Raw genomic sequence first — 26,587 nt, forward strand, 5'->3', positions numbered from 1 at the left:
CCCTTTATAAAATGCAAAGTGCAGGAAGGGCTGAGGCCCCGCCACATGTTGATCTCTGCTGCCTGGAGCCCCTTCTGCCCCGGTCCCATCCGTGTGTGTGTTGGAACGAGAAGGCCCTTTCTCCCTCACAACTCTCTGCATCGCTCTGGTTAACAAGACATTCCCCTGAGCCCGGTTCTGCTCCCACGGAGCACACAGGGCCAGCTGTCCCCAGAAGAGCCCCAGGGACCTCCTGGACCCTCCTTCCTCCTCAGAATACATTTACCTAAAGGCTTTTTTCATGTTTCACCAAATTCTTAGACTGAACAGGACTGTTTATCTACTCCTAGGAGGATTTCCCATAAACCCTTTAAAGAGGCTCTGAAACGTTAGTCTAGGGAAAGGAGAGAGAAATCCTTTTTTAAACATATTAATACATAATTGAGATCACTCAGTTAACTAGGTATTACTAATCTAGAATACAAGTTCTGTAAATTTTATCTGCTCAAGACTTTTACTGGTGCAAAATGGAGTATGATTTTGCACCTCTACCATATTGCAGAGAATAAAAGTGACAGCCTCACCTTGCAACTCACGCTGCTGATTGCATCTACGAGACCTCACTCCCTTTCCAAAGGCTGGGAGAGGCTGGTGGGCATGGTCCCAAACAGATCTGAGACCTGACCAGCAGCTTTTGCCTGTTGGTTTGAAGGGGCTCTACTTCATCATCTCTGCTGGTGACATCTGTGGCTGCGTGATAGAGGACGAGAGAGGATCTCAGGAAATTGCCAGGCATCTGCCTGAAGATTAAATGGATGAAACTGAAAAAAAAAAACCCAGTAGGAAACTAGTGCACATCTTCAGCCTTCAAACCCAGGGGTAAAACCCTCTCACCAAACCACCTACTAATTTCTGAGTCAGCTTCAATTTACAGGCTGAGCTAAGGGCAATCCCCACGCAGAGCAAATGATAGATATTAAAAATCTTAATATAAGCAAGGCAAAAGGCTTTCCTCAGGATGAAGGCAATACTGCTCTTTATTTTTTTTTCCCTGCAAACCACCTGCCAAGTTTCATCTCTGGCGTACCTGTACATCAGGCGTAGCCCAAGGTATTTCTGAGGATAAATTGTGAATCAGTGTACATCTGTGATGTGTCTTTAAGAACCTGCCCAATTTGTGTGTAATCCCATAATTACGTGTTCATAACCATACGCTCTTCTGCTATTCCTCTGCTGGACAGGCTGCTCTGGCAGGACTCAGTTCTGCAGCTGTGGGGAGAGGCAGGAAAACATCTATTCAGATAAAACATCTGTCCTGATAAAAGAGCTACAGCTGAAACCGTGACTTGCTTTTCTCCGTGGTCCTGTTCATGTATGTCCTTCGGGTAGAGGGGCTAGGGTTCAGGGGGGGTCTTACTGGTTTTCCAGTTTGGTTGCTGGTGAAAACCATGCAGCTTGGACGTATCACCCCAAAACTGTTCCCCACACCTGGCCGGACCCCACCAGTTTGAGAGCCAGAGGGAGGGTGCGCAGCATGTGGTGGGGACACTCAGGCCAAGAGGTCCCCAACCACAGCAACAGTACTTCATCCCAGCCGCTCTGGTGGCAGTAGAGAAGGGTAAGAGGAGTTGACATGCTCCTATGTTAACCAGCTATATATCACCTGACAAGTTGTCACCCTTAGCAGTTTCTTGCTGTTTCATTAAATAGCTGGGTTTTAGGTTTACTTACCATGCAGAGAAAATAATGGCTAAATAAAGCAGCTCATGGTTGATGAAGAATAAAAGAAAAAAACTCATTTTTTCAGTCAAATGAAAGAGCAGAAGTGATCAATTGCTCCCAGCTGGATCAAACAGCCCTGCCAAACCCCAAAATGGTTTGTTTTTTTCGTGTTTTGTTTTCGTGTTCAAAAAACCCAAAGTAATAACTTTAAAAGGAAACGATGTTTCAAATGCAAGAAATTAAGACATTTCATTTAAAAACACTGCCAGGAAGCAGTTTGCTTTGGTTGGGTTTTGTATGTGTACAAACATGCACTGGGTAAAAATTGTACACAATCGAAACTTAAATCTGCGTGCAGGTGGGAAACAGTTAAAAAAAATATGAAACTACTGCCCACGTCTACTCTTCCTCACCTTGAAATGGCCGGTTGCACGTGTCCCTGTGAGGGTGCCATAGGATTTGGGTGGGCTGGAGGCCGGGCACGGCGGGGGGTGTCTGAGCTGATGGGGGCTGCCAGTGAGGAGAAGTGGGGGGAGCAGCCAGGGCTTGGGGACCCCGCTTCGGCTGTCCCCAAGGAGTGAGTGTCCCGATCCCTGAATCGGGACCTGTCAGCTGGTAGGGGCCTGGGGGGAGTTAGGGATGCTCGTTTCAGGTTTTCATCTCCCAGTGCTAATTCTCAGCCGTTGAAAAGGGAGGCTGCTCTGAGGGGAGAGCTGTGGGGACAACGTCATGCTGTCTTTAGCGAGGGGAAAAGGAGAAGAATTATAGGCGAATCAAGTATGCTTCAGTTCCTGGAAGATGTAATCAAAAAAGTGACTTGCATGCATTTAGAAAATAAAAAGAAATAAAGTCAGCCTGGGTTTGTCCAGGGCAAGCCGTGTCAGACTGGCTGGATTCCCGCCTGTGGCAGAGGGATTGGTTTTGCGGGTGGCGGTGGCGGTCAGCCATCCCTCCTGACCTTCAGGTGCTGACGCCGTCTCACACAGTGTTCCTACCAGCAAGCCAGGGAGATGTGGCCTGGGTAAAAATGCATTGAGAACAGTTCTCTAAATGCATTTGCCTGAACCGGAAAGATATAAGGAGAGGCATGTTGAAAGGTCTCTCATGAATCCAGCTGTGTTCAGTATTTTAATTCATGGCTTGATGATGAACCAGAGAAGGGGCTTACCGGCCCCGCACCACCGGCGGCTGCATGGATGGCAGGGACAGCCAGGGCAGCATCCGGATTCAAGCAAATTGAAGAAATGGTCTGAAAAAAATAAATGCTACTCAGTAGAGTCCAGTCCAAGCCACTAAGGAAGGATTAATCAACTGAATACACGGTAGGGAACAACTTGTTCTTTCAGAGGAGGATGTGGTGGCTGCAGTGAGTCACAAGCTGCACAGGAGTACACGGCTGTGAGGGGGGACAAACACCACCCAGGCAGGTGCAGGCATTAACTGGTCCCCTCACCTGTCTCAGCACACGTAAAGCTTCGGCGAGGCTTGTGGCCAGCTGTGGAGGCTGTACTTCATGTGAACAACCTGGAAAGAGCCCAGGGGACCGTGAGACAGCAGGCTATGAAGAGATTCTGCAGGCTAGTAAATAGGAGAGGACAGCAGTTTAGCCCAAGATGGACTTAAACAACAGCAGGAAAGATCTGTATGGAAATTAGAAGGCATTTTTCAGGATCTGCCCTCTCTGTCACTGGGAGACCCCAAGAGCAGGTAGACCCACATCTGTCAGGAGCAAGGTGGGACACACCAAGAGACCAGTTGACCTCGGCGGGTCCCATCCAGTCCCCATCTCCTGTAAGGTGCCCTTTAGTGGGATATATCCCAGAAGGAAGACTGAGTGCAGTTTTGCTGTCACATTTAATTGCTTTTGGCAGCACAATGGCATGGGGCATTTTCTCTACTAATTTAAATGAATTGCCAGCTGTCCCCATTAAATGCCACAGATATCTTCTTTAAGCAGCCATATGGCTTTGGGATCTGTCCTTTGATTTACCTGCTGTCTGAAGGCAAAGGTAGATTAAAGGGAAGCACTTAATTCTTTTGCAAAAACAAACCAACCAACCAACCAACCAATCTGGACCCTCCCCTTGCTGCTGCAAATATCCAGCCGCCCGTGGTGGTGGCCGGGCAGCGCTGCCGCACTGTGCTCTCTTTGAACCCCTCGTCACGGCTGCAGGGACGAGGCACGGAGCTGAGGCTAAGCAGCTAATCAGCTGGCCAAGGCCAGCTAAAGGAAAATGAGCCTCCTAAGGCTTTCTGGGCAAGTTTCCCTCTGCTAAAGGCACACCTTGTCCCCAGCCCACGTCTTCATTTGTTGCATCGTGCAGCATGAACGCAGAGGAACGGCCTTTCCAGGAACTCCCTAGCTGCTAGGAGCTCATTATCCAAGGTTGTGTACCATTTCTTGACAGAAGTACCACAGAAATCAATATAGTATATCACGCTAAGGTGACACAGGGGGCAGAAGCCAGGGACTGTTTGTCCAGGTGTTGTTCCGCCTTGAATGAACGCAGCATAGAAGCCAAGCCTGGGTTTTGGAGGAAGCCCTCGCTCAGCTTCTGGCCTCTGAATTAACGACTTGGGTGGCTGTGCCCATGGACAAGCCAAGGCACCATCGCTTGTGGTTTCACAGGACAGGGACTCTTGCTGCAGCCCCTGCTTCTGCAGAAGGCAGCTGGCTCTCAGAGACTGATTGCCAGCCAGTAGTAAGAAATTACCTGCAATCATGTTGCCCACTTCTCACTCCTTTGCTAATTGCAGCCCCCAGACCTTGCCAGAAGCAGCAGCAGATGATTGCGTGGTTACTGTACGCTTGGGTTCCGAGGGACTTTGGAACGTGTCGCTGAGCATCTCTTCTTCACAGGGCACCTGCTAGGGCAGGTAACACAGCTGCCCTGGGAAGCAGAGAGCAGACAAATTTTGAGAGACTTGGAAGACAAGAACATCCCAAAACAACTGGTAACCCTGCATGAGGTGAAGGCAGTTCTGAGGACAAATTGCCCACTCAACAATTATGTGGGTTTTTTTCTTTTTGTTTTTGTTTGTTTGTTTGTGTTTGGGGTTTTTTTTGTTTTTTTAATCTAAACAGAGCCATAACCCAAACTATGCCTAAGGAAAGTAGGTAAAAATAACCTTTTTTGCAGTTTCCTACCACACGCTGCAGCAGGGTAAGTTCCTAAAATATTATACAAGTATGAAACACCAGCAGGGTTTGCAGCACCTGGCCAGGCTGAGGCGCACAGCAGCTGCGAGGTATCTGTGGGCACAAAGTCAGCAGCCTTCCACGGTAGTTTTCCCATGAACGGCACGGCACTCGCTGTCCGGAATGCCGTGACACCTTGTTTGCTGCCTTCTCTCAACGGTTCCCCTTCGGTCAAACCCATGAAATAGCAATGTCACGGAGAAAAGCATTTGCGGGAGCATCGCTCAGAGGTGTTAGTTCATCCAGCCTGTCCAGCTTGGGGATGGTGAGCTGGAAAGCAGATGAAGGTTCCCCCATCCTCTTTAAACTAGAGCCCTAAATGAAGTGATCCACTTCGAGTAGAAGTATTTTAAATAATGTTTATCCCTGGTGTGAATGTCTGATGGTAGAGCAGCTGTTCTCTGTTTACTCTGCAGCCTCGATTTATTCATTCTTTTCTGGTTCTCCGTGTGTTTTGGATATATTGTCTACAGTTACATTTCTCCCTCTCTCTTTCTTTCATGTTCCTTTGCCTCCTTTTGTTCACCATCAAAGTTTCACAAGGTAAGTTTCTTTCTGTTCTTCCTCCTCCTCCTCACGCCCCGTGGCAGGTCCCCACGGAGAGCAGCGAGCACTCGGCCGGGACAAGGCCGTTTGGGATTCGCTTTGGCCGTACGTGTGTGTGTGTGTCCGCCTGTCTCTGCGTCTGTTCCGTGGCTGCACATCCCTGGGGACGTGTTCTCCACCCAGTGTTGCAATGTCCCTGGGGCTGCCCCATGGGCACCCTCGGAGCAGGGCAGGGACCCGTTTCAGCTTCGAGAGCACCCTGAGGCCACCCTCTGCATGAACTCAGCCTGTGCACAGACTAGTTTATTTTTCTGCCCGGATCTTACTTGCAATGGCTCACGGAAGAAATGCAATTTCAAGCCAACTTGATTAAATCAGCGATTTTGTGCAAAGATACTCAGACCAACTTGATACTAGAGCTGCCTGCTTTACAGAACTGTATCTTAACAATATTGCAGGCATACTGACTTAAAGCTGCTTCATATGGAATAGCTATTCCTGTGGAAGAAGTGCAATAACTATTTTCATATATAAACTATTAAAGAAGTTAATTCTGAAGTATTTTAATAAATAAGTTTAGCATAGGACAGGTCATCTTTTGACTTACTTGGGTCATGTAAAGAGACATACGGGCTTGGCCACTGTAATTGTCTTGCAGCCAACTTCAAAACTCATAGTAGGACTGAAAGGGTTTCTGTTCTATCTTAATAAAAGGTATTTCTATGCAAGCAAGTTACTGTAAGCATAACCTAGCTTGCTTACTTTAGTTAAGGATTTGTGCCATGCCCCAGTGCTCTGGTCCGTGTGGTTGGTTGAGGTTTTTCTACTGTGCTCCCTAAACACATTAAACTGATGCTGTAGACAAGCCTATATTACAGGTTTCCAACCAGATCATCTTGCCTTCAGAGCTGACTCACACATAGACCATAAATGCATAAGAAATCATCACTTCCCCCCTTAGGAAGAGCTGTTTCAAAGAGTTGAGAGTATTTCTGTTCAGCTGCACACAATGGGCAGCAATGCAGCACAGGATTATATGCGCTGATAAGCGTGATTAATCTCATCTTCTATTCCCTGTGCTCTTTTAGCAGCAGGAGATCCAGGCTGCCAAGGCTAGGGGCACACGTGGATTTTCCAGAGTACAGCAAAGTTTATTTGCCACAGCCAGTTCTTAGCTCAGCAAGAAATCCCTTAAAGACAGAGGCTGTGGCACTTAACTGGTATTTCGTGTTCAGCTTTTTAAAGGGACTTACAAAAGCCTGACATAAGAGTTAGAAAGGAATATTTTAAAGCATCAATGGAAAGTGTTTGAAGAGTTAAACATTCCTCTCAGATGTGAAATCTCAGACTTATTTGAAATTCAAAATACAAAAATGGCAGGCTACTTAAGTTATCTAAACAAAGAGAAAAAACTTCCATATTTTTAAAAGGTTTCTAGCTGAAAGATCTTCACTGTTGCAGGCAGTGCAGGCAAGGACAGTTTGGTTGCTGCTTTGAAAGGGAGATGTTTCGCACTGGTAGTATTGTAACAACAATCCCAGCTTCTTTTAAGAAGAAAGCAGGTAACGCTTCTGGTGCAGTCGTTGCAACCACCTCGGAAAGTGCCTAAAAACCCCAGTATTTTTCTTGTTACCCTATGTCACCACGAGAGCTGCAGGTGCTCTCCTATCGCCTTTCCCTGCCCTAAACCCTGCGGGGGAGGAGCCCTCTCCTATGGGATTTGCAGCCCCCCCTCAACCACTACATACAGGATAGCAAATAAAGTGGGGGCTCAGTGCCCCGAGGAGCTGCGATGGGCAGTGGGACAGGCTGCTGCAGCCCTTGCAGCAGCCATGTGGCTGCAACGCAGCAAGGCCCAGGTGTCAGGGATGAGCCAAGACAGAGCCCCCCGAGGGCTTTGCTGCCTTGCATTAGAGAAGGGATCTCAGCAGCTTCCCAGTGCAATCAGTTTTGCTACTGGGAAGCTCAGTTTTCTTTGGTCGCACCGGATGGCTGCTGTGCCCTGACAAAAGAACCTGTAATTCTGCTGGGCTGGAGCAAAGCAAGTGCATCACAAGGGACGAGAATATCCGTAGGGGAAGGGCCCGCAGAGGCATCCCAAAAATCTGTGAACTCTGGCACGTCAGCCTGCAATTAACAGCATCCCCTTCTCCTCCAAGACATGTTTGTTCACCTCCGCTAACTGTGGTGCAAATTGGTTGCTGTTGGAGAGCTCTAGTAGCAAAAGTCAGCATGGGAACTACAAGGTGGATAAAGGAAACCAGCCTCCTCCTACCTGGCAGCCCTCTGGAAGAACGAGATTCAGATGTAGATTGCAAGTAGAGATGCGAGGGTGTCGGATGCACGACCAGCAAGCTGCCAGCTCAGCACTGGGGAACAGCAGCATCTCTGGAGCAGCGTATAAGGGTTTACATTGCCCCTACACTGCAGAAAAACACGCCCCAATACAGAATCATTCAGGCAGAAAATACTTCATTTCCGCCAAAGTTTAAGGTTATTGGGCCATACTGGAATTGGTGACTGCCAGTACCTGCTGTGCCTTTATAACCTTTTCGAGCAGACGTGCCTCTGCCCGTGCTGGGGCCGGTGGCAGGGACCGCAGTGGCCAGGCTGGCCCTGCAGCCACATCGCCGTGCCCAGGAAGGTGGTTGCACCCCTGGTTGCAAGGGGCAGGCGTTGGCTAAAGCAAGGTAGGGCAGCTCGCCAGGCTGAGCCTGCCCCGGGGCAGCCTCCCTATTTTCCCACGTGGTTTGCCGCTTCTGATAAACCAGGCTCGTGGCTCTCTTGAGCCTCACCAAAGGTTAGGAATTAAACACTAATCATGTTCCCTTCCCCTCCCTCCTCACAGGCTACAAGGAACAGGGGATCCCACAGCAGCTGTAGTGGCTGGGACAAGTATGTTCCGAGAAACACGGCGAGAGATTTCCTTGGGCAGCTGTGGGCTGTGGACCTTTTCATTACCCTTTGTCTTTCTTCTTCTTCCTTTTGTTTTGTTTCCTGCTCTTCGAACCCGGTTCATCTGCCTGTCCAGCTGAGCGGAGGTGCAGAGCAGCCGACGGAGACTTGCACTGATCCCATCGAGCAGCCAGCAGCGATGGGGCAGGCACGGCGTGGGTTCGGACTGGTCCCGGCCAGCACACGGTGGGCAGCCGATGAGGAGGAAGGTGCCAGGAGAAGGAAACACCCTTGGCAAAGGTGGCACCTGGGCAGGCAGCTGAGCTGGGGGAGCGTGAGATCCTGCTTTCTCTCTCCTCCCAGGGGGAAGTAGCTGAAGACGTTTTGCCTCCTTTTTATGCTCACCATTAAAGGAAACCGGCTGTGAACACCAAATGCCAAGGAGCTATTAATAGATATATGTACAGTATGTAAAAGCAAACCAGTGGTATTTTTTCCCAGCCCTGAGAGTCCATCCTTGACTGCTTTGCGGTAGCAGAGGGCTCAGACCAGCCTCCTCTGCTCTCTGCGTACATATGATGCTCAATGAAGCTCTGTCCTTGCAGATGTCTTGAGAAACGTGCTTGCTGTAAATCGTATTGTACTGCTGAACTGACTGGGGCCACCCCCTGCTTCCATCCTCTAACACCACCATGTGAAGACCAGACCTCCCACCAGCCCTTGGGGAGACTTTATCATGAGACCGGTGCCCCACAGCACCTTGCCTCTGTGGTGGTGGGCACAGCCACCTGCTGTCAAAAGCTTCTAGTGTAAAACAATACTGGGGAAGCAAAAAACAAAACACAACAACTTTTTCTCCCCTCCCCCTGAAGGGGACTTGCTGGCAGCATGTCTGTGCTTTGGAAAAGGATCCCATGACAGCACTGCGTGTGCTCGTGGCTGAAGCAGTGTCCCCGCTCCGCTTCCCTGGGGTAAGTGTCCAAAGCTCAAGGATTGCGACCTGGTGCAAACCAGGTGCTTGGTAGCAGTTGTGGCCAGGAGGCCTCTGGGGAAGGGCTGCGTTTTTGCGTTTTGCACACATGATGCGCAGAGCCAAATCCTGCATCCCAGCAGAGTGATCCCTCTTCTCCCAGTTGGTGTTTCGGCAGGGTGAAAGTTCAGCTCCAACCTGCTGTGTGCAGGCAGAGGGGACTGGTGGCAGCACCCCGCTGCTCTTCCTCTCCAAAAAGCTGGTGGGAGGAACCTTGCTGAAAGAGGGCAAAACCAGGCTGCTGCTCTCCCCCAGGGAGGGTCCTCCCAGCAAGAGGAGCTTCACACAGACCCGCTGCCAAAGCTGGGAGCCACCCAAGCACTGCAGAGCCGAGACCCACTTCCAGCCCTTTGCTGCTGCAGAGGTGCAGCCAGTGGGCAAGGGGCAGCAGCAAACCCCGCTGTCCTGCAACCTCCCAGTCTCTCCTAGCACCACAGTTTGCTTTTAAGGCACATTTTCCTTGTAGAGCAGATCCTGCCAGTTAAAATAACTCCTGTTGCAAAGAGAAGTCAAACGGCAGCAAGTGTCCCTGAGCATGCGTGTCCCCTTGCCTGACCACGTGCAGACAGAAAGTGCCGGGCTGTGAAAACACCCGGCTGTGCACTGTGTGTTTAACCCTCAGGGTCTCTTCCACGCAAAATGATTCTTTGATTCCGTGATTGAGCAGGACAGCCGCCTGCCGAGGGTGGAGGAGAGCCCTGCGCTGGGCCGGGCACCTGTCAGTGATCCCCCCAGGGAGCTGGTGGGGTAGGAAGCGCCTTTGGCACTTACACCAGCAGGAAACATGGCTTGGCCTCGCTGTAGCCCCAGGTGCTCTCCTGACAGCTGGAGAGCCGCTGGCTTTAATGCAGGACCTTTCCTTCCTGAAAGTTTTCTACCTGCCCAGTTCCCCCACAGCCCATGGAAAGCAGACACCAACACATCTCTGCTCTCCCAGCTCATCAAGTCCTCCCTCAGGGCTAATGATAAAGCATAATCCACGGTCCTGGCTAACTTGTGGTGGGACAGGACCTCTCCAAACCATGCAAGTTTATCCAGTGCAGGCATTGGAGCTGAAAACAAATTTTTTTCACCCCACCCTGTACTGATTGTGAACTATAAAAAGCTTTGGGCTACCCGAACCAGAGAAAGCGAGAGAGAGTCAGGAGCCTTGGGAACTTCAGCCTTTGTTGCAATGCAGGGGACTGCTGGCACAAGCCCTTCCTCTGATCTCAGCAGCCTTAATTGGAATGACAAACAGAATCCATCTAATAAGCATGCAAATTTGTAACACAAACAACTCATAATACATTTTATTGAGCCAGACTTCAGCTAGGACAGCGTATTTTGCAGACATTCCCTTTGAGCCTGTGGAAACACTACCTGGTGATAGAGCATGGCATGCACACTCAGCTAAGCACCTGCAAAACTACACAAGCCCCATGGAGCACATGTCCAACAGTCTATAGGAGACACATTTAAACTGGATCTTTAGCACATGGTTAGCAAGAGGAGAGGAAACAAATCAACATGAAATGGATTTGTGGACAACCCTTCAGATTAAGTGTAAAGCAATATTTCACAGGTCCTGGCCAAATATTAACAGTAACCTCCTGCATCTGTAGATGATAGACAGACATCGCTATCCCTGTTGTACAGCTGAGGAGTAGCAGTGTGCAGCGAGGTTAAATTACCTGACTCCAAAGCAAACCCTGGGCAGAATCACAGGAATAACTTGGCCTGCATTTCTCTTGCTCCGCACCCCAAACAGTGGCTCATAGTGCTACACTGGCCAGCCAGAAATGGGTATTTAGCAGCTACCAAACGGGGGTGCTGAGCTCAGCTTTTTGGGCTGCTCCACAGAAAGCAAAGATCCATAGCAGTGCAGACAGGAAAGCTGCTCATTTGTAATTTTAGGGGAAAGCAGATGAAAAAATACCAGCTTTTAGAGAGACACAAGCCACACATCACAGGTAGCAGTGAAGTGGGTTTCTTTGGAAGACAAGCACCAGTTGATACTTCTTGCTGACCCAGGGCTGGAAGTGCTCAAGAGGAAGAGCAGCGCAGTTATCCTGCCACGATGCTGTGCCACAGTGAGGCACGGTGACATTGCTTGGCCAAGGAGGGGCTTGCAGGACAGCAGCGCTTAGAAAAGAGACAAGGGAGTGGAGCATCTCCCGTATGAGGAAAGGCTGAGGGAGCTGGGGCTCTTTAGCTTGGAGAAGAGGAGACTGAGGGGTGACCTCACTAATATTTATAAATACGTGAAGGGTGAGTGTCAGGAGGATGGAGCCAGGCTCTTCTCGGTGATAACCAATGATAGGACAAGGGGCAATGGGTACAAACTGGAACACAGGAGGTTCCACTTAAATATGAGAAGAAACTTCTTCTCAGTGAGGGTGACAGACACTGGAACAGGCTGCCCAGGGAGGTTGTGGAGTCTCCTTCTCTGGAGACATTCAAACCCGCCTGGACGCCTTCCTGTGTAACCTCATCTGGGTGTTCCTGCTCCGGCGGGGGGATTGGACTGCATGAGCTTTTGAGGTCCCTTCCGATCCCTGACATTCTGTGATTCTGTAACTCCTAGTAGGCCAGTGGTGGAAAGGTGAAACCCAAGAGTCATCTGACGTCTGCATTAAAGCTGAGGGATGAGATCCTCAAGATGACCATTGCCACAGCAATTGCAAAAAGGGTTTCTGCTCATGATGTTCAACAATTTCAGCTCTCTTTGAACACTTCTACCAAAAGGACTGGTTAAGAGGGTGGCTGCTCGGTGACCTGTGCTGTAGCACCTGCAACTCTGTGGCTTGCAGGACTACAGATATTATAGAACTGAGCTTCAGCATTTTTGGTGAGACAGGGAAGCTCTGCTCCTTCATTTCCCACCTGGGAAAATAAGAGGTAAATAGGATCCTAACCAGGAGCAAACAGTCAATCAGTAGCACAGCTGGAAAACACCTTCACAAGCTGCTGTGATCAGTGGGAACTTTTTTTTTTTTTTGAGGTTTACAACTAGTCATTAAGCCACCCAAACAACTTGCTGGCTCAGCTGCAGCAAGTGCAATGACCAAGAGCAATGGTTACTCCTCACATTCGCCAAAACAGAATAGCTGGTTCAAGTGCAAACTCCAAATGCTGCCTGAGCATTGAGTTAGTTGTGCCATGGTCTCGGGATGGATGCATAGAGCCTCTGCAGACACGACCAACAATTTTCACTGGGCCAGCTGGTAGAGATGGTGAAGACAAACCAGGCAAAGCCTTTGGGCACAGAAACTCTGAAACAGGAGCAGCCAAGTGTGGCTGAAGAACAGCTTGTTCTGGTGCCAGTGAAGATGGATTCACACGTTTAGTGGACAGGCAGTGCAAGAAGTCTCAGCCTGGGGAGGGTTAAACAAGCTGATGTTTTCCCTGGCATTAAGCTGCCAAAAGTCATATCTCCTTTGCCATCAGATGTCAGACCAGCAGCAGATGCCCCATCCCAGAGGGTACAGCAGCTGTACAAAAGTTCCCTTGGGAACAAAAAGTGACAAAATTAGCCAGGGTTTTGCTAGCTTTTCAGGCCACATTTTGTGCTATCTGTCCCTGTCCTATAGGGAGGATGAGAGAATTGAACTAGCTGTGGAAGGGCTCATATGGAAACCCTGCCCTCCCTGGGACTGTCACAGGTCTCCAGAGACCATCATTTCAGTCACGTCTGTGTGCTGGCTGCATTTATTGCATGAGGAGTTTGGCACTGGCAGTGCTCTGCAGGACAAGGGCAGGATTTTTAATTTACTTTCAGGTTTTCCTCTATAAAATTTTTTCTTATTTTTGACCTATCAAATTGACAAAGCCCAGAAAACAGCTGACGTGCCACTCTGGAGGTTCTGAAATCTGTCAAATGGCCACCCAGGACAAAAGGCCTTATTTCTGCCTGTTGTAGGCATTTGCTTAATTGATTTTAATTAGCATCAGACATTTCCACTCTCTGCTTTAGGACAGGAGCAACTCCATAGGTTGCCTCACTGCCGGGGAACAGGCACCAAATAGCATTTTCTCCAAAACTGCCCCGCTGCTGTAATAATGACGATAAAACCCCCTGCTTTTTCCAATAGTCCTGATTAAAACCAGCACCCCCAAGCCCTCCCTGGCCCAGGTGTGAACAGCAGGATGCTCTTGGACATTTGCTGGCCCCTGAGCCAGGTTTCAGGTCTCCCTGGGGCAGGTGGTGGGGTGATATGTGCTGCAGCGAGCTCAAAGGCTGAGCCACAGGACTGGGGAAGCTGGGGGCGATGCATGGGATTTCAAGCCTTAGCGGTCACAAGGTGGGGGGTCCGATCAGTCCCATCTTTAATATCACACACCACCACCTTGTTTTTCCTCCTCTTATAAGAGACCAGAGCTTTGTGCCAAGGACTGACCAGGCAGAGCCCAGCCCCTCAAGGGGTTCCCAGGGAGCCCATGGTGGGGAAGCTGGAGGTGTGTGTATGGTGCCCACGATTCATGCACTGGTGAGAAGAGCCATGCAGTGAAAACACAGGTACAAGTACTAATTTCGAGCTTTCCCCCCACCCGTCAGCAATGCTTGTCTTTCTCTTTAGGGCCAAATTAATCACCAAGCGCTTTTACACCTCTCTCTGGAGCACCGCAGAGGGAGGCCACCTCTTCTGGGACACCCAAAAACACCAGGGCTGGACAACTCACCCCACACTTGCGGGAGCCATGCCATCCCACTAACGCCCACCGTGCCGTATCACAACACCGTGCCTCCTCGCCGGCACAGACAGAGGTCACAGCCAGCGAAAACCTGATCTGGTCAAAGGCGCACGGCACCCGGCTATCCCGATATCATCTTCTGCTTTATAAATATAGATGTTTTAGGTGCAAGTTTTACAGCTAAAGAGCGATAGTAGGTAATGAAGAATAAATGCAATTGCTTCACCCCCATCTGCCAGCACCACAGTGTTTTCTGCCGCTCTTTCCTGACTCTGAAAACCAGGTTTCTCAAAAAAAAGGGCTTTAATGAAATAGCTCCTTGGTACTTGAACCCAGCTGGGCTGAACAGCTGATTTACTACTCTGTGGAAAGCAGTTCCAGGTAGGAACCAGACCAAATGTCTTTTTGAAATTTGTGGTCAGTCGTAAACTAGTTTCATTCTGGGTCAGCCCAACCATTTCAACGCAGAGCGCGTTAACCTTTTTTCTAGCTTCGTTGGTGTTGCCAAATCCATACTCACCGTGGAAAAGGTGCTATGGCAGATGGCCCCTGCCCTCCTGGCCATGCTTGCCACAGGGGTTTGGCATCACTTTTGGCCACAGCACATGTGCTTGGCCATTGAGGACAGAAAGGCGAGCGGAGCTTTGTGCCGGGAGCGGCTCCAGCACACAGCTGTGTGGTGGGGAGCGCTGGACATGCAAGGTGCCTCCGTCCGTGCCCCATCCTGTGCTTCACCAGACAAAGCTGCATGTTTCTCCCTACGTGCATCGACTGTCACACATTTTATTAAAGACCTTTCCGTTCTGCTGGAAATTGCCCCTTGTTGTAGTCTTGCTGTGATGCCCAGGGTATCGTGCCAAGCTCCGTGGATAGGAAGTTGAAGAGCTGGTTTAGTTCCACCCTTGCCTCCTAGTTGTTTTGGGATGGCCCTGCATTTCATGTACATGCATACAGTCCAGCCAGAGTGTATTTTATTACTATTCAACCCAAACTGCATCCCCTAATAGACACCACCAAAAGTCTGTTGACATTTGAAGTCCATACACAAGCAGAGTTATAAGCTTGGCTAGATCTGCTGTGTTCACCCCAGTCAAGAGCAACAGCTTCTCCCATGCACTTGCTAACCACAGCATGATAACACGCCCCTGTCTATTCTAGCTGGCTTCTCTCCATGCTCACACACACACAATGCACTTCCAGGCAAGTGCTGCAATTTTTTTTCCAGGCTGGGACTTGGCATTTCCATCCTCCCATGTGACCAACATGCTGTAAAACCCCAGGTGACAGTGGCTCCAGCTGAAGTGGGGTTGGTTACACCAAATCCCACAGGAGCCCATACCACCCACAAGCCATCCTTCCTCCTCTTGTCATCCATCTTCATAACTAGAGCTGGGCTAAAATCCAGTCCTGCTTCCCCTGCACCCACCCACTAGCCGGAGGGAAGCAACACTCACCCGCTCCATCCCTTCCACCACGACAATGCAGTGGGATGTGAAGGCTTCGCAAGGTTTCTAGGACTGACAAAGCCAGAGTAGCTCAGTCAATCTTCCAGCAGGCAGGTCAAAGGGAAGAGCACACTTGGGCTTGTAAATCAAACCAGGGGCTCATGTCCACCAACACTGACTGAAGGCAATGGCAGCGCTCCCTCAAATACCCAGCAAGTGATCCCACCCTGGCTCACATGCCCTTTTCCACCCACCACACACATACAGACACTGCTCCCAAGGCTGGGAGGGGGATAAGTTGTCCATCACTGGCTTGGGTCTGTTTTCCTTGGTTTTGGCCATGCTTGTGTGTATCAGGTTTTTTTCCACCCTAAGAAGGAGGAAATGGTGCATGCCTGTGCAATTTGCACCCTGATGGTGAGCCTGCCTTCCATTTTCATGCTGGGGCCCAAACTGAGGTATTACAGAGCACCATTTGTATGCCTATTTATATCACCAAGTACTGGATTGTGACTTGCTGTGTTTTGATACTGTGGATTTTTTTTTTAAAGTTAAATATATTCTATTGCTGGACAGCTAGAATGAAATGCAGAGTCTCTTTACATAGACTGGAGAAACGCCATCAGGCCTGGATCAAAACAGGTCTTCCTTCTCCCACCAGTTGGATGAGGGAGAGCATCCAGTAGACACCAGCCCACACCCACATCATCTGAGGAGAGGATGCAGGGGCCAAGGCACAGCTTTCTTAAGGAATTAAAACCCCAGAGCCTTACAGGGGAGCAGAGGGCTGGTGAGGACCCTGACCTGCTCCTCAAGCTGAGACAAGGGAGGGGGGAAAAGCCACCCTGCTGTTCCCCTGCACGCACACCTACCAGCAATCCTTCTCGCCTGCATTTTCTTTGCAGTTTTAATACTTTAAAATTACTCCAGGCACATCCCCTCTGTTCCCCACACGCTGCCAGGGGGCCCAGCCACACATGCCCAAGTAGAGCACACCTTGGCAGAGCTGCCGCAGGGCAGCTTTCCCATGAAATCAGCTCTGCTGACAGCCCTTCGAACCACAACCGCATCTTTTCTCTGTCCGTGTTTCATGTTCCCTGCCCCTCCTGCAGCGTGCGACACCCCAAAACGCTGCTGCTCTGCTCCCTCCCCAAAACCACCACCGGTGGGAACACAGAGGGAAAGACACAGAAGATCCCAGCTGGACCTGTCAGGGCTTCCCTCAGTCATCTTTTAGTCAAGCAAGTGTCAAAAGTCTTTAAACAACCGCTCATTCATATGAATGTCCACACTCCGGCTAGTAGTTGTGACCCCAAATGTTGGTACACAGGTGCTTTCCAGGCTGCCAAGCCTCACCTGACCCTGCTTAGATGTCTCACCTCTGCAGGAGGCTCCTTCTTAACAGAGGTTTATGGAAGCAGCTTGTCCAACACCGAGTGTCCTTTGTGTGAGAAACTCACTCCCCATCCCCAGGAGAGCAGGGGCTGCAGCCATCACTCCATCTCCAGCCCAGGCGGTGTTCACAGAGGACAGGTTTCGGCCTCCCACACGGCGCTTGTGAAGGGGCCAGCCTCTTGTGCCCTCAAAGACCCAAATCCTCAGAGGGCTGCGACACTGCCAGGAGTGACAGTGGGCTGCCAGGAGTAAACTTTGAGCACAATTCCCTGTGCTATATGGGGACTGCGCGGTCCCTCACGCGTGGTGCAGCCCACAGCCATCAGCTGCCACTGCCTGGCGTGGTTTTCTTCCCACTGCAGCACTTTGACTCTCCCCCGTCTCTGCTGGGAAGGGGGAAGGTGACACCATGTCACAGGGCTCGGGGACACCCGCTGCCCACAGCCAGAGCAGGTGGTGGTAGCGGAGCTGGCCTCCCTTTGCAGGCTCCAGCCTTTCTGACAGGCAGGGATGGAGAGGTAGCACGGCAGTGCTGAGGGGGCCAGTGGATGAGGTGAAAGATGTCTGGGACAAAAATGCAACTGTGCCTGCAATATTAACCCTCTACAGCCCCAAATGCAAGGGCAGACATTTGGAGACGTAGCTTGAGAGATTAAAGTGTGCTTATGGCTGTCTCCAAATCATCAGCACAGCGCAACACTCCTCCTGTTTGCACGGGCCTGTGCAGGAGGAGCAGCAAGACACCAAAGCAAAGCCTGGCCCTGGAGAAGCAGGAGAGGGCACCCACCCAGCATGGCTGGGGGTTGTAGCCATTGGGAAGGTGACAGCACAGATCCCAACTTCATCTACCCTCACAAGCAGCACCCAGCACAGACCGTCAGTAACCACCTGAGCAGGGTCAGGACCTCAGCGAGGGACACCCCACAGCTGACACACCACTGCCGGGCCGGCCAGCCCCCCGCAATTTGTCTTCAGCAAGAAGAATAGGGAAGGGAAAAGGATGCAGAGCGCGGGGCCATTTGCAGTTTGGCAAGGCGGTCAGCTGCAGCAAGAGCATCAGAGCAGGGAGCCCACCGGGGACCAGCCCCATAGCAGAGCAGTGCGGAACATCCCTGCCCAGCCAACTGGGCAGCAGGTCCAGCCTGGGGGGCTTCAATGGGGCCCAGGGGGCCAAACTCCAATTTGGTGCAAGACCAGCAAGAAGTCTCTTCTTGCAACTCATGGCTTTGAGGAATCTGGTAGGTGGGACACACAGCTCCATTCCGCTTGCTACATCTTTCTGTTTAGGTGTTGCCCCTCAGCATGTGAAGCACTTTGGGGTGAAAACTGATATGTAATGTTGTTATGCTATTAATACACCCATGCAGACACAGCATCACATGGCAAATCCACTAGAGAGATCTGGCATAATTATCTTGAAAAGATTTCCTTAAGCCTTGCTAGCACACTAATTTCAGAAGGGGAAGGAAAAAAAAAAAAATCATACAAGTTGAAAGTAAAAATCTAGAGCTTAGTGAAGACAGGTAAGCCACAAGGAGCAACCCCTGTGCCTTATGCTCACCCAAGCTCCATCATGAGAACAGGTCCTTCCCCCACCCAGAGGGACAAGTATCTCCAGCAGTTTTTTTAGCCCTGTGGGCTGTGGACATCCACATCCCAGAAAGCGCTCTGGCATCAGCAGACACAAAACCAGGAGGTTTTCAGGGGTTAAAAAGAGGCAGAGAGGCAAGAGGCGATGAGCGCAGCCTGCGGCTTCTGCTGGCTCCTCAAACAGGCAGCAGCACCAGTTCCTCCGGAGCAGACACTAGAGCCTCTGTTCTCAGGGCAGACTTGACACCCAGAAATCAGGGAATGGAGCGACCAGCGGACTTCTGGGGCACTTGCCCCACAGTATGCTGGCCCTTGCCAGGAGACAGCAGCCAGCAAACCTCAACCACCTGAAGAACTGGAAATGCCCCAAACAGCCTTGCTCTGCCCTTTTCCAGCATCTCTTGGGTGGGCAGAAACCACACCAGAGCTGCTCCTGCTCCCTAGACCCATGACCCTGCCCTGAGCCCCACACCACATCCCTGGGCAGACCCCCCAGCAGCCACCCACCTCCTCCACACCTTGCAGCCCCAGGGGAGGCACACAACTGCCGCACCTCTCCCTCAGTTTCAGGTGCAAACTGGCTCACCCCCCCCAAGAGCAGAACCTGCCCAGATGCCCTCACAGCGCAGTTCAGCCCCTGCTGTAGCTCCTCTGTGCACCCAGCCAGTGCAGCACAGCAGTGGGGCACCCCAAAAACTGCCTCACCAGTAACCACCACACAACAAGAAAAATTACCCACCCCGCTTTTGCACATGCATTTGCCCCAAGCTAGGTTTTTTCCACTTCTGCTCCCCTCCCCAAAACAAACTCACCTTCTACAGTGCTGCCACACAATACTGGGACACAACAAACCCTTCAACAACCCTTGCTGAGAACCACACAGGGCTGCAGCTCATAACACTAATGACACTCACATAGCGATGAGGAGTGGCTGAGGCTTTATGCATGATCAGAGTGATCAGTGTAACCAGGTGTGCTTTGCATGAGGCCACCTGGGAGATTGCAGGCCGCCAGCTGCTGCTACATCTATGGGGCAAAAGCATCTCCAGCAAGAGGTCTGTGGTCAGTCCTGGCTTGCTGTCACCCTGACTGGGAGCCAGGGTCTGCCCGCAGGCAGCTCTCACTGGTGGTAATGCAGAGACATGGAAATACACCACCTGGATATGTGTCATTTAGAGGGATATACGAAGAAAAACCATAATTTCAATTATATTCTGTTCAAACTAGCCTGACCAACCATTAAAAATCAAACAAACCAAATCAAACGAAAACAACAAAAAAACCCCAGACAAACAAAAACGAAGAAGTCAATGCAAAGGAGGGTTATTGCAAGGTATACACATGCTTTCTCAAAATCTTTGCAGTCCGAATATACATTCGGATCTGAATGGAGCTATGAGAAGTTAGCAACTGATCCTGGGAGCTAATATTACAGCCTCCGTCAGAGCATGTTTGCAAAGGAAAATCACAGCCCTGTGGAAGTGGATGTGAACTGCAGGCCTAATAGGTGTGCACGCTCATGGCTAAGGCACATTAAGTGTGTCCCCAGAGGAAGTGAAAACATGGCAGCCAGAGCATCCACACACTATAAAATGGCATCACGCACCATGCCCCTAAGTAACTTTGGACTGAGGTGGGCAAAGTGAGGGGGACAAAAGCACCCCCAGGCTGAGCCCTCTGGGGAAAGCCAGAACGCTACCGCCCATGGCAGTGCTGGTAGCAGCAGAAATTTTCCTCGCCAGCCCTCAGTGTGGGGAGCTCTGGGTCCCGCTCGTAGCGGGGACGGTGGCAATCGCTGGCTGGCACGGAGCAGCTGCCGTCAGGGCGAGGTTTGCTGCCTGCAGCACCTTCCGAGTTCCCCTTTCTGTGTGTGCAAACACACAGAAAAACCAACATGATCTCGCTCTTTTTCACCACCAGACATTATTGCAAATATTAATATTTTAATCTACCAGGTGTTTCCGTCCCAGGAGGGATGCAGCCAGCCTGGCTCTGCTGGCTGCTCCTCCAAGGTGCCTACATCACTCTCAGCCTGTAAAAGACAATCATAGAATCGTTTTGGTTGGAAGTGACCCTCATGATCATCGAGTCCAAACATAACCTAACCCTGGCACTAAACCATGTCACTAAGAACCTCATCTATACGTCTTTTAAACACCTCCAGGGATGGTGACTCCATCACTTCCCTGGGCAGCCTGTTCCAGTGCCTGACAACCCTTTCTGGGAAGAAATTTTTCCTGATATCCCATCTGAATCTCCCCTGGCGCAAGTCAAGGCCATTTCCTCTCATCCTATCATTTGTTACTTGGGAGAAGAGCCCAACGCCCTCCATGCTCCAACCTCCTTTCAGGCAGTTGCAGACAGCGATCAGGTCTCCCCTCAGCCTCCTTTTCTCCAGGCTGAACAGCCCCAGTTCCCTCACCGCTCCTCATCACACTTGTGCTCCAGACCCCTCACCAGCTTCGTTGCCCTTCTCTGAACTCTCTCCAGCACCTCAATGTCTTTCCTGTAGTGAGGGGCCCAAAACTCAACAAAGGACTCAATAATGTTGGAGATGCACCTTCCAGCAGGACCTGAGCAGCCCAAACCTGGGGCTCAGCATGTCAGTGGCTTACTCCTGGTTGTGTCAGGTACAATGCTGCTCCAGCCCATGCTTGGGGACCGAGGCTGTGCGGTGCCGTACCACCTGCCTGGAGCCACCCCGGGTGCAGGCATGAAACTGCTGGCTGCTGATGGACCTTCAGTGGCCTTCAACCCCACCAAGCTGCTCCAGCTCAGGAGAAACTGGAATTAAATGCTGACTACGAGGTCACCTCTGTTTCTTCCTCAAATGGAAAAGGTCTATTCTAGGAAATTAGTTTCCTGGAGGTCTAATTTTAGGTAAAGGCTGTTGCTGCTGGCCCCAGCTGCTGCTGCCCCCTACCTTGCCTCAGCCTGGCCCCCCAGCTCCGCTCTCCCTGCTCCCAGACCTGCCAGAGCAGGTTATCCACAGCAGATGTGGGTTTGCAGGGGGCAAGTGCAAACAGGCACTGAGCCGCTAGCGACATGGAAGAGGTTGCAGTTATTTAAGGGATGGGTCTTGGTCTCAGGCCAGCCAGATGAACGACAAACTCCAGGCTTAAATCCTGTTTATTCGGAGGCCTGCCCACCACCAAGCAGCCAGCCTGGGCAGTGTGGGGGCAGGAGCCGGTGGGGACAGCAGGGGTGGTCAGTGACCACCATCCCTGCAGAGATGTCACACAAGCACCCTGGCAGGCTCCCCACTCAGCACACCGTAACTTGCCCTGCCAAAGCCTCTGCCCATGCCCCCCCAATTCTCCTGCTGGCTTCTAACCAAGGATGAGGATGTTCCTGAGGCTGTGGGGCTGTGGAGGCCATCCCCGCCAGGCAGGGCTCGTATGCAGGAGACAAAAAGCAAAGCGGCCACTGTCACTGCCTGTCCCACCCATGGCCAGCACAGCCCCAGGCGTCCTCTGCTCTCCAGCGCAAAGGATGGGAAGGCACCAGCTCTCCCTGCGGCAGCAGCGCATGGGCTGGACCTTGCTCAGGAGATGTCCCTTCTGAGCCTTCAGTGACCCCCCTGCAAGCCACAGGGACTGGCAGCCTTCCTGAAAATTCCTGTCCCGTGGGAAATGCAGTTGAAATTGTGCAAGAGGCGGGGGTCACAGCAAAGCATGTTTGCAGTGCCTGCTTGGGGTTGATGAAGGGTGGGAGGAAGCACATGGCATTTTATACCCCGGGAGATGAAGCGTGGTGGGGATGACGTGTTCTCCAGCCCAGGAGAATGGGGTTGAGAGGATGAGCCTCCTGTGGAGAAGCAAGCACTGGCAGTGATTTTGGGTGCACCAGCCCCACATCTAGCTATGACGGGGGACACAAGGAAAGACCAAACCTGTAACTTCTTTGTTTGAGATGGCCTTTTCCCATGAGGGTCATCCAGCCAAAGCAAGGCAAGGATCTTTGATTACCAGCAAAAAACACAGTATTTTTTATAACTGTCGCTGTTTTGCTGGTATTAAATTCAGAGAGGAATAAGAAGAGATAGAGCGGGCTGGTTTACTAAAGCCTCCCAACCCATCCCCACCGCAGCAAACAGCCCCCACAGAGCTCCTCGTGCTTTGCCACTTGAGTTCTTCACCCTATTTATGCTGTGACAAGCAGGTCACATAGGGGAATGTCATGGGAGCCACCAACAGCTCTGCAGGGGCACATGCCACCGATGGCAGGGAGGTGGGACATGAGATGAAGGGCACTCCTGGGCCTCCCCCAGCTTCACACACCCCCCCTCAGCTCTCCCTGCTGGAACATGGTTTATGTCTTCCAGGTGATTCCCTCCAGCTCCTGGCAAACCTCAAACCCATCAGACCCACTTCTGCCACCCAAATGCTGTCCCCTATGCCAGCAGCCTGGCCTGCCCACAGGGACTTCTGGTGGCAGCTGAGCCAACTCTCACAGATGTCATAGAATCATAGAACCATAGAATGGTTTTGGTTGGAAGGGACCTTCAAAGCTCATCCAGTCCAACCCCCTGCAATGAGCAGGGACATCTTCAACTAGATCAGGTTGCTCAGAGCCCCGCCCAGCCCGGCCTTGAATGTCTCCAGGGATGGGGCATCTACCACCTCTCTGGGCAACCTGGACCTGTGTTTCACCACCCACATCGTCACTGAGCAAGAGCTGGTGTCCCCACATCCCACTGCTCCTCTGGGCAGACAAGGGCAGGTGTGGGAGGGATTTTTCCAGTGTGGGTTTCCAGCAGAGCAACATGGGCAGGTGCTGTACCTGAAGCTGTGGTAAACCATCGCAAGGGGGTGCCTGCCTTTGCATGGTGTTAGTACCCTGCAGAGCCCTTCCCACAGGTACTGTCTTCTCCCCTTGCTTTTTCAGGGGCATAAAAAGAAATGAAGTGTGAATTTAGCACTTTCAAGTGATACTGCACTGACAGCACAATGTTTTTTAGCAACAGATCCTTTGCAAAGGGGAATCACATCTGTAGCATCTCTCTGCCTTGTCGCTACAGACTTATGTTCCTTTTGCTTCTCACATTCCCTTATCAAACTTAAACCCCATTTTTGCAAGAGAAGTAGCTGTTTGTGTGTGTCCCTGCAGGAGAAGTACCTGGATTCTTGTTAGGAAAGCAGCATATAAAACATCTCAGAGCAAAAGCACTTCCTAACAGGGAGGGCAGTCATTAGAAATTAAAGCATTTGCTTTTTGCTTTCTGGCTCTGGTCAGCTGTTTAGGTAAATGATTTTGTGCCTCTATTTCCCTTTGTACTCCTTTGTCCAGATGGTTTCAAGTGTAGGATTTTTACATTAGGGAAAGTGTATTTGAACACCCTGGCAAAGGGGAGCGAGCTGGTCCCAGATCTTGCAGGACTGGCGTTAATAACACACACCAAGCAAACGGCAGGAGACACAGAGTCCCAGCAAACAGAAGCCACCACCCTTAAGCAGGCAGCGGATCGGTGCTGGTGTCGCCCAAGACATGCATCTGCTACAGAGTTCCCTCCAGTGCTGTCCTGGGTGGGATTTGCTCGGGAGCCTCCTCCACAGGCTTTCTGTTCTAAGCAGCAGCAGCTCTCCTCTGCTCTCTGGCTGCTCCGGGGTGCAAGCACAGCTTTTCCCTATGGAGGAGCAGGAGCCGTAACGGGCAGGTCCCCTAGGGGAGAGTAGACACGTGGAAAGAGAAAACCTGCCCATATAAAAGCAACACCAGCCACTGGGGCATCTCTGAGAGCGGTAAATCCCCACAAAAAGCCGCCCTTGCTGCACTCCAGAGCCTCGCTGGAGAGCATCGCTCAGGATGGGCCAGGGGCCTGTTGTGCAGGAGATGGCAGCCCCATGTCCCCTGCCCCACCATGGGGTGCATGAAGCAGGGTCCCGGGCATGGCGGGACTCATTCCTGGGGCCCCAGGGTGGGCATGTCATGCTGCTTGCAGGAGTGTGACCACTTCCATGGACTTAAAACTACGCAGGAAAAACACAAACCAAACCAACGGAACCTACAGCAAGACCCTGCTCACCTTCCCCATTTGCAGGATGTTTTATCATTTTATTTTTTTGCACTTCACAAAAAACAAAGAATGAATTTGTATGTTTTTTTAAGGCGGGGGAAGAGAACAAAGCACAGACCAGAACGGGATGAGGGACTAAGTCAGAAAGCTGGCTCTCAGGGTGGCAGGGGCTGTTCCTCAGCAGGACAGGTGCTGGGGATGGCAGAGGGCTCCAGCCCTGGACAGGCACAGCGCGGGGAGACGCACTTCCCCAGTGTCCCACTCCCAGAAACAGGGGTCTCTACCCAGAAACTGAATGCGCGCAGCGTGAAGCTCTTCATGCCCTTGCTCCAGCGGGGATCCGCGACGGAGCCACTTGGTGCAAAGGCGTTTTAGTCATTTTAATGATCCCCACGGAGCGTCGACAGAGGACAAGTCCCAAAATCGCCGGGTGTGGGGGCCGAGTCCCAAACCAGTGGCGCCTGGGGGACCACGCGGAGCATCCCGGACAAGCCCTGGGATGCCGCCCCTTCCCGCGGGGGAACGCGCCCCGTCCCGCAGGACCCACCGGCTGCGCCCGGGCCGGCCGTTCCCGCTCCTGCTCGGCCCGTCCCCGCGGGAAGCGCCGCCATCCCGGTTCCACCCCACGCGGGACCGCGGCAAGGGGAGCGGAGCGGGGCGGAGGGGGACGGGGGTGGTTTTTAAGGTACTGCGGGAAGGAGCAGCCTGAGCACAGCCCCGTTTGGGGGCTAAAACCCAACGCGAGCCTTCCACACCTAAACCCAGAGGGTGCACAGGCACCACCGCCCGGCCCCCCAGCTTCCCAGCGGGGCATCAGCACACGGGTTATTTCCAAACCAGCCGGGACCTGGAGCTGTCAGGTACATCCCGGAGCGAGAGCGGCTCGTGTGAAGGGCATCCCCAGGCTGCTCACACTCTTACTCCCAGATGCTATTTGGCCTCCCTGGCACCCCTCTGCAGAACCACCCCCACTGCAGCACCGGAATCCTTGGGGTGAGATGCAAAGGCAGCTGCTTTCCCACCCCAGCAGCTCCCCCTCGCTCTCTTTTTGCCTCCAGCACCCGCACAGAGCTGCAGCGGGCAGGGGGACGTGGTCCTGAGTGGAGCCCAGAGGGGCTGCTGCCAACCTCCAGCTGCCAGACTCACCTTTTCCCAGGGACAGCAGCAAGGGCTCTCCACAGAGAAAACCCCATCGCTGGCAGCACCATCCCCGAAGTTGCAGCATTTCATTGCTCCACACCTCAGCATAAACAGAACAAAAACAAATTAAAAAAAAAAATCCAACACACAAACCCCACACCTTCACAGAATCACAGAATGTCAGGGATTGGAAGGGACCTCAAAGATCATCCAGTCCAATCCCCCCGCCGGAGCAGGAACACCCAGATGAGGTTGCACAGGAAGGTGTCCAGGTGGGTTTGAATGTCTGCAGAGAAGGAGACTCCACAACCTCCCTGGGCAGCCTGTTCCAGTGCTCTGGCACCCTCACTGTGAAGAAGTTTCTTCTCATATTTAAGTGGACCCTCCTGTGTTCCAGTTTGTACCTTCATTTATGGCTAGCAGTATTTAAGTAGCAGCAACTGAAGTAATTTATTTAACCTTTAAAACCTTCCTTTTGAGGTCTCATTGCTCAGGCAGTGCAACTCCCTCCAGCCCTTTTTCAGGGCAGAGGCTCTGGCTGGAGGCTCCAGGCAGTAGCGCTGCCCTGCATCATTCACAGCAGGGGCAAAACACCTCTTGAGGAGCTTCCCAGAAACCCCCAAAGCCACACCAGCTGGGGACACTAACAACTCACACCACACAGGCACCTATCAACCACCACAGCGAAGTCCTGCATTTTCAGAAGTTGCAACTCCCAGCTGAGCCCCAGCACCCCCTTATTTGTAGGATGTTCATTCTTGCAGGTGGTATCTAATCAGCTAATTAAGAATAAAATTAGCTGCCCCCTCCCTACCTGCAGTTTGAGCAGGCTGCTTTATACCCCTGTGACAGTGCTGGGGGTGCTGGGAGGCTCTGTGTTCCAACAGTGAAAGCCTTGCGCAACATATGAAGCTTTCTTTGCTATATTTGGTTTATTAAGAATTCAGTTCAGTAAT

General features: G+C 51.6%; 1 protein-coding gene across 4 annotated transcripts in view; it reads left to right on the forward strand.

The window, feature by feature from the left end:
* The window catches only part of STUM (stum, mechanosensory transduction mediator homolog), a 51,918-nt gene extending 35,880 nt beyond the window's left edge, over positions 1 to 16,038 (forward strand). Inside the window, exons 3-5 of one of the 4 annotated variants that reach the window (XM_065632995.1) lie at positions 8,295 to 8,341; positions 8,478 to 9,312; positions 13,931 to 16,038. In XM_065632995.1, the coding sequence (XP_065489067.1) occupies positions 8,295 to 8,329 (35 nt within the window). In that variant the 3' untranslated portion in view covers positions 8,330 to 8,341; positions 8,478 to 9,312; positions 13,931 to 16,038. Of the gene's footprint in view, positions 1 to 541; positions 2,184 to 8,294; positions 9,313 to 13,930 lie in introns of those variants that run through there. The other 3 variants (XM_065632994.1, XM_065632992.1, XM_065632991.1) reach the window with 3 other exon arrangements.
* The last annotated feature ends 10,549 nt before the right edge of the window (positions 16,039 to 26,587 follow it).

This window comes from Caloenas nicobarica, chromosome 3 (assembly GCF_036013445.1).
Source record: "Caloenas nicobarica isolate bCalNic1 chromosome 3, bCalNic1.hap1, whole genome shotgun sequence".
NCBI classification, from domain to species: Eukaryota; Metazoa; Chordata; class Aves; order Columbiformes; family Columbidae; genus Caloenas; species Caloenas nicobarica.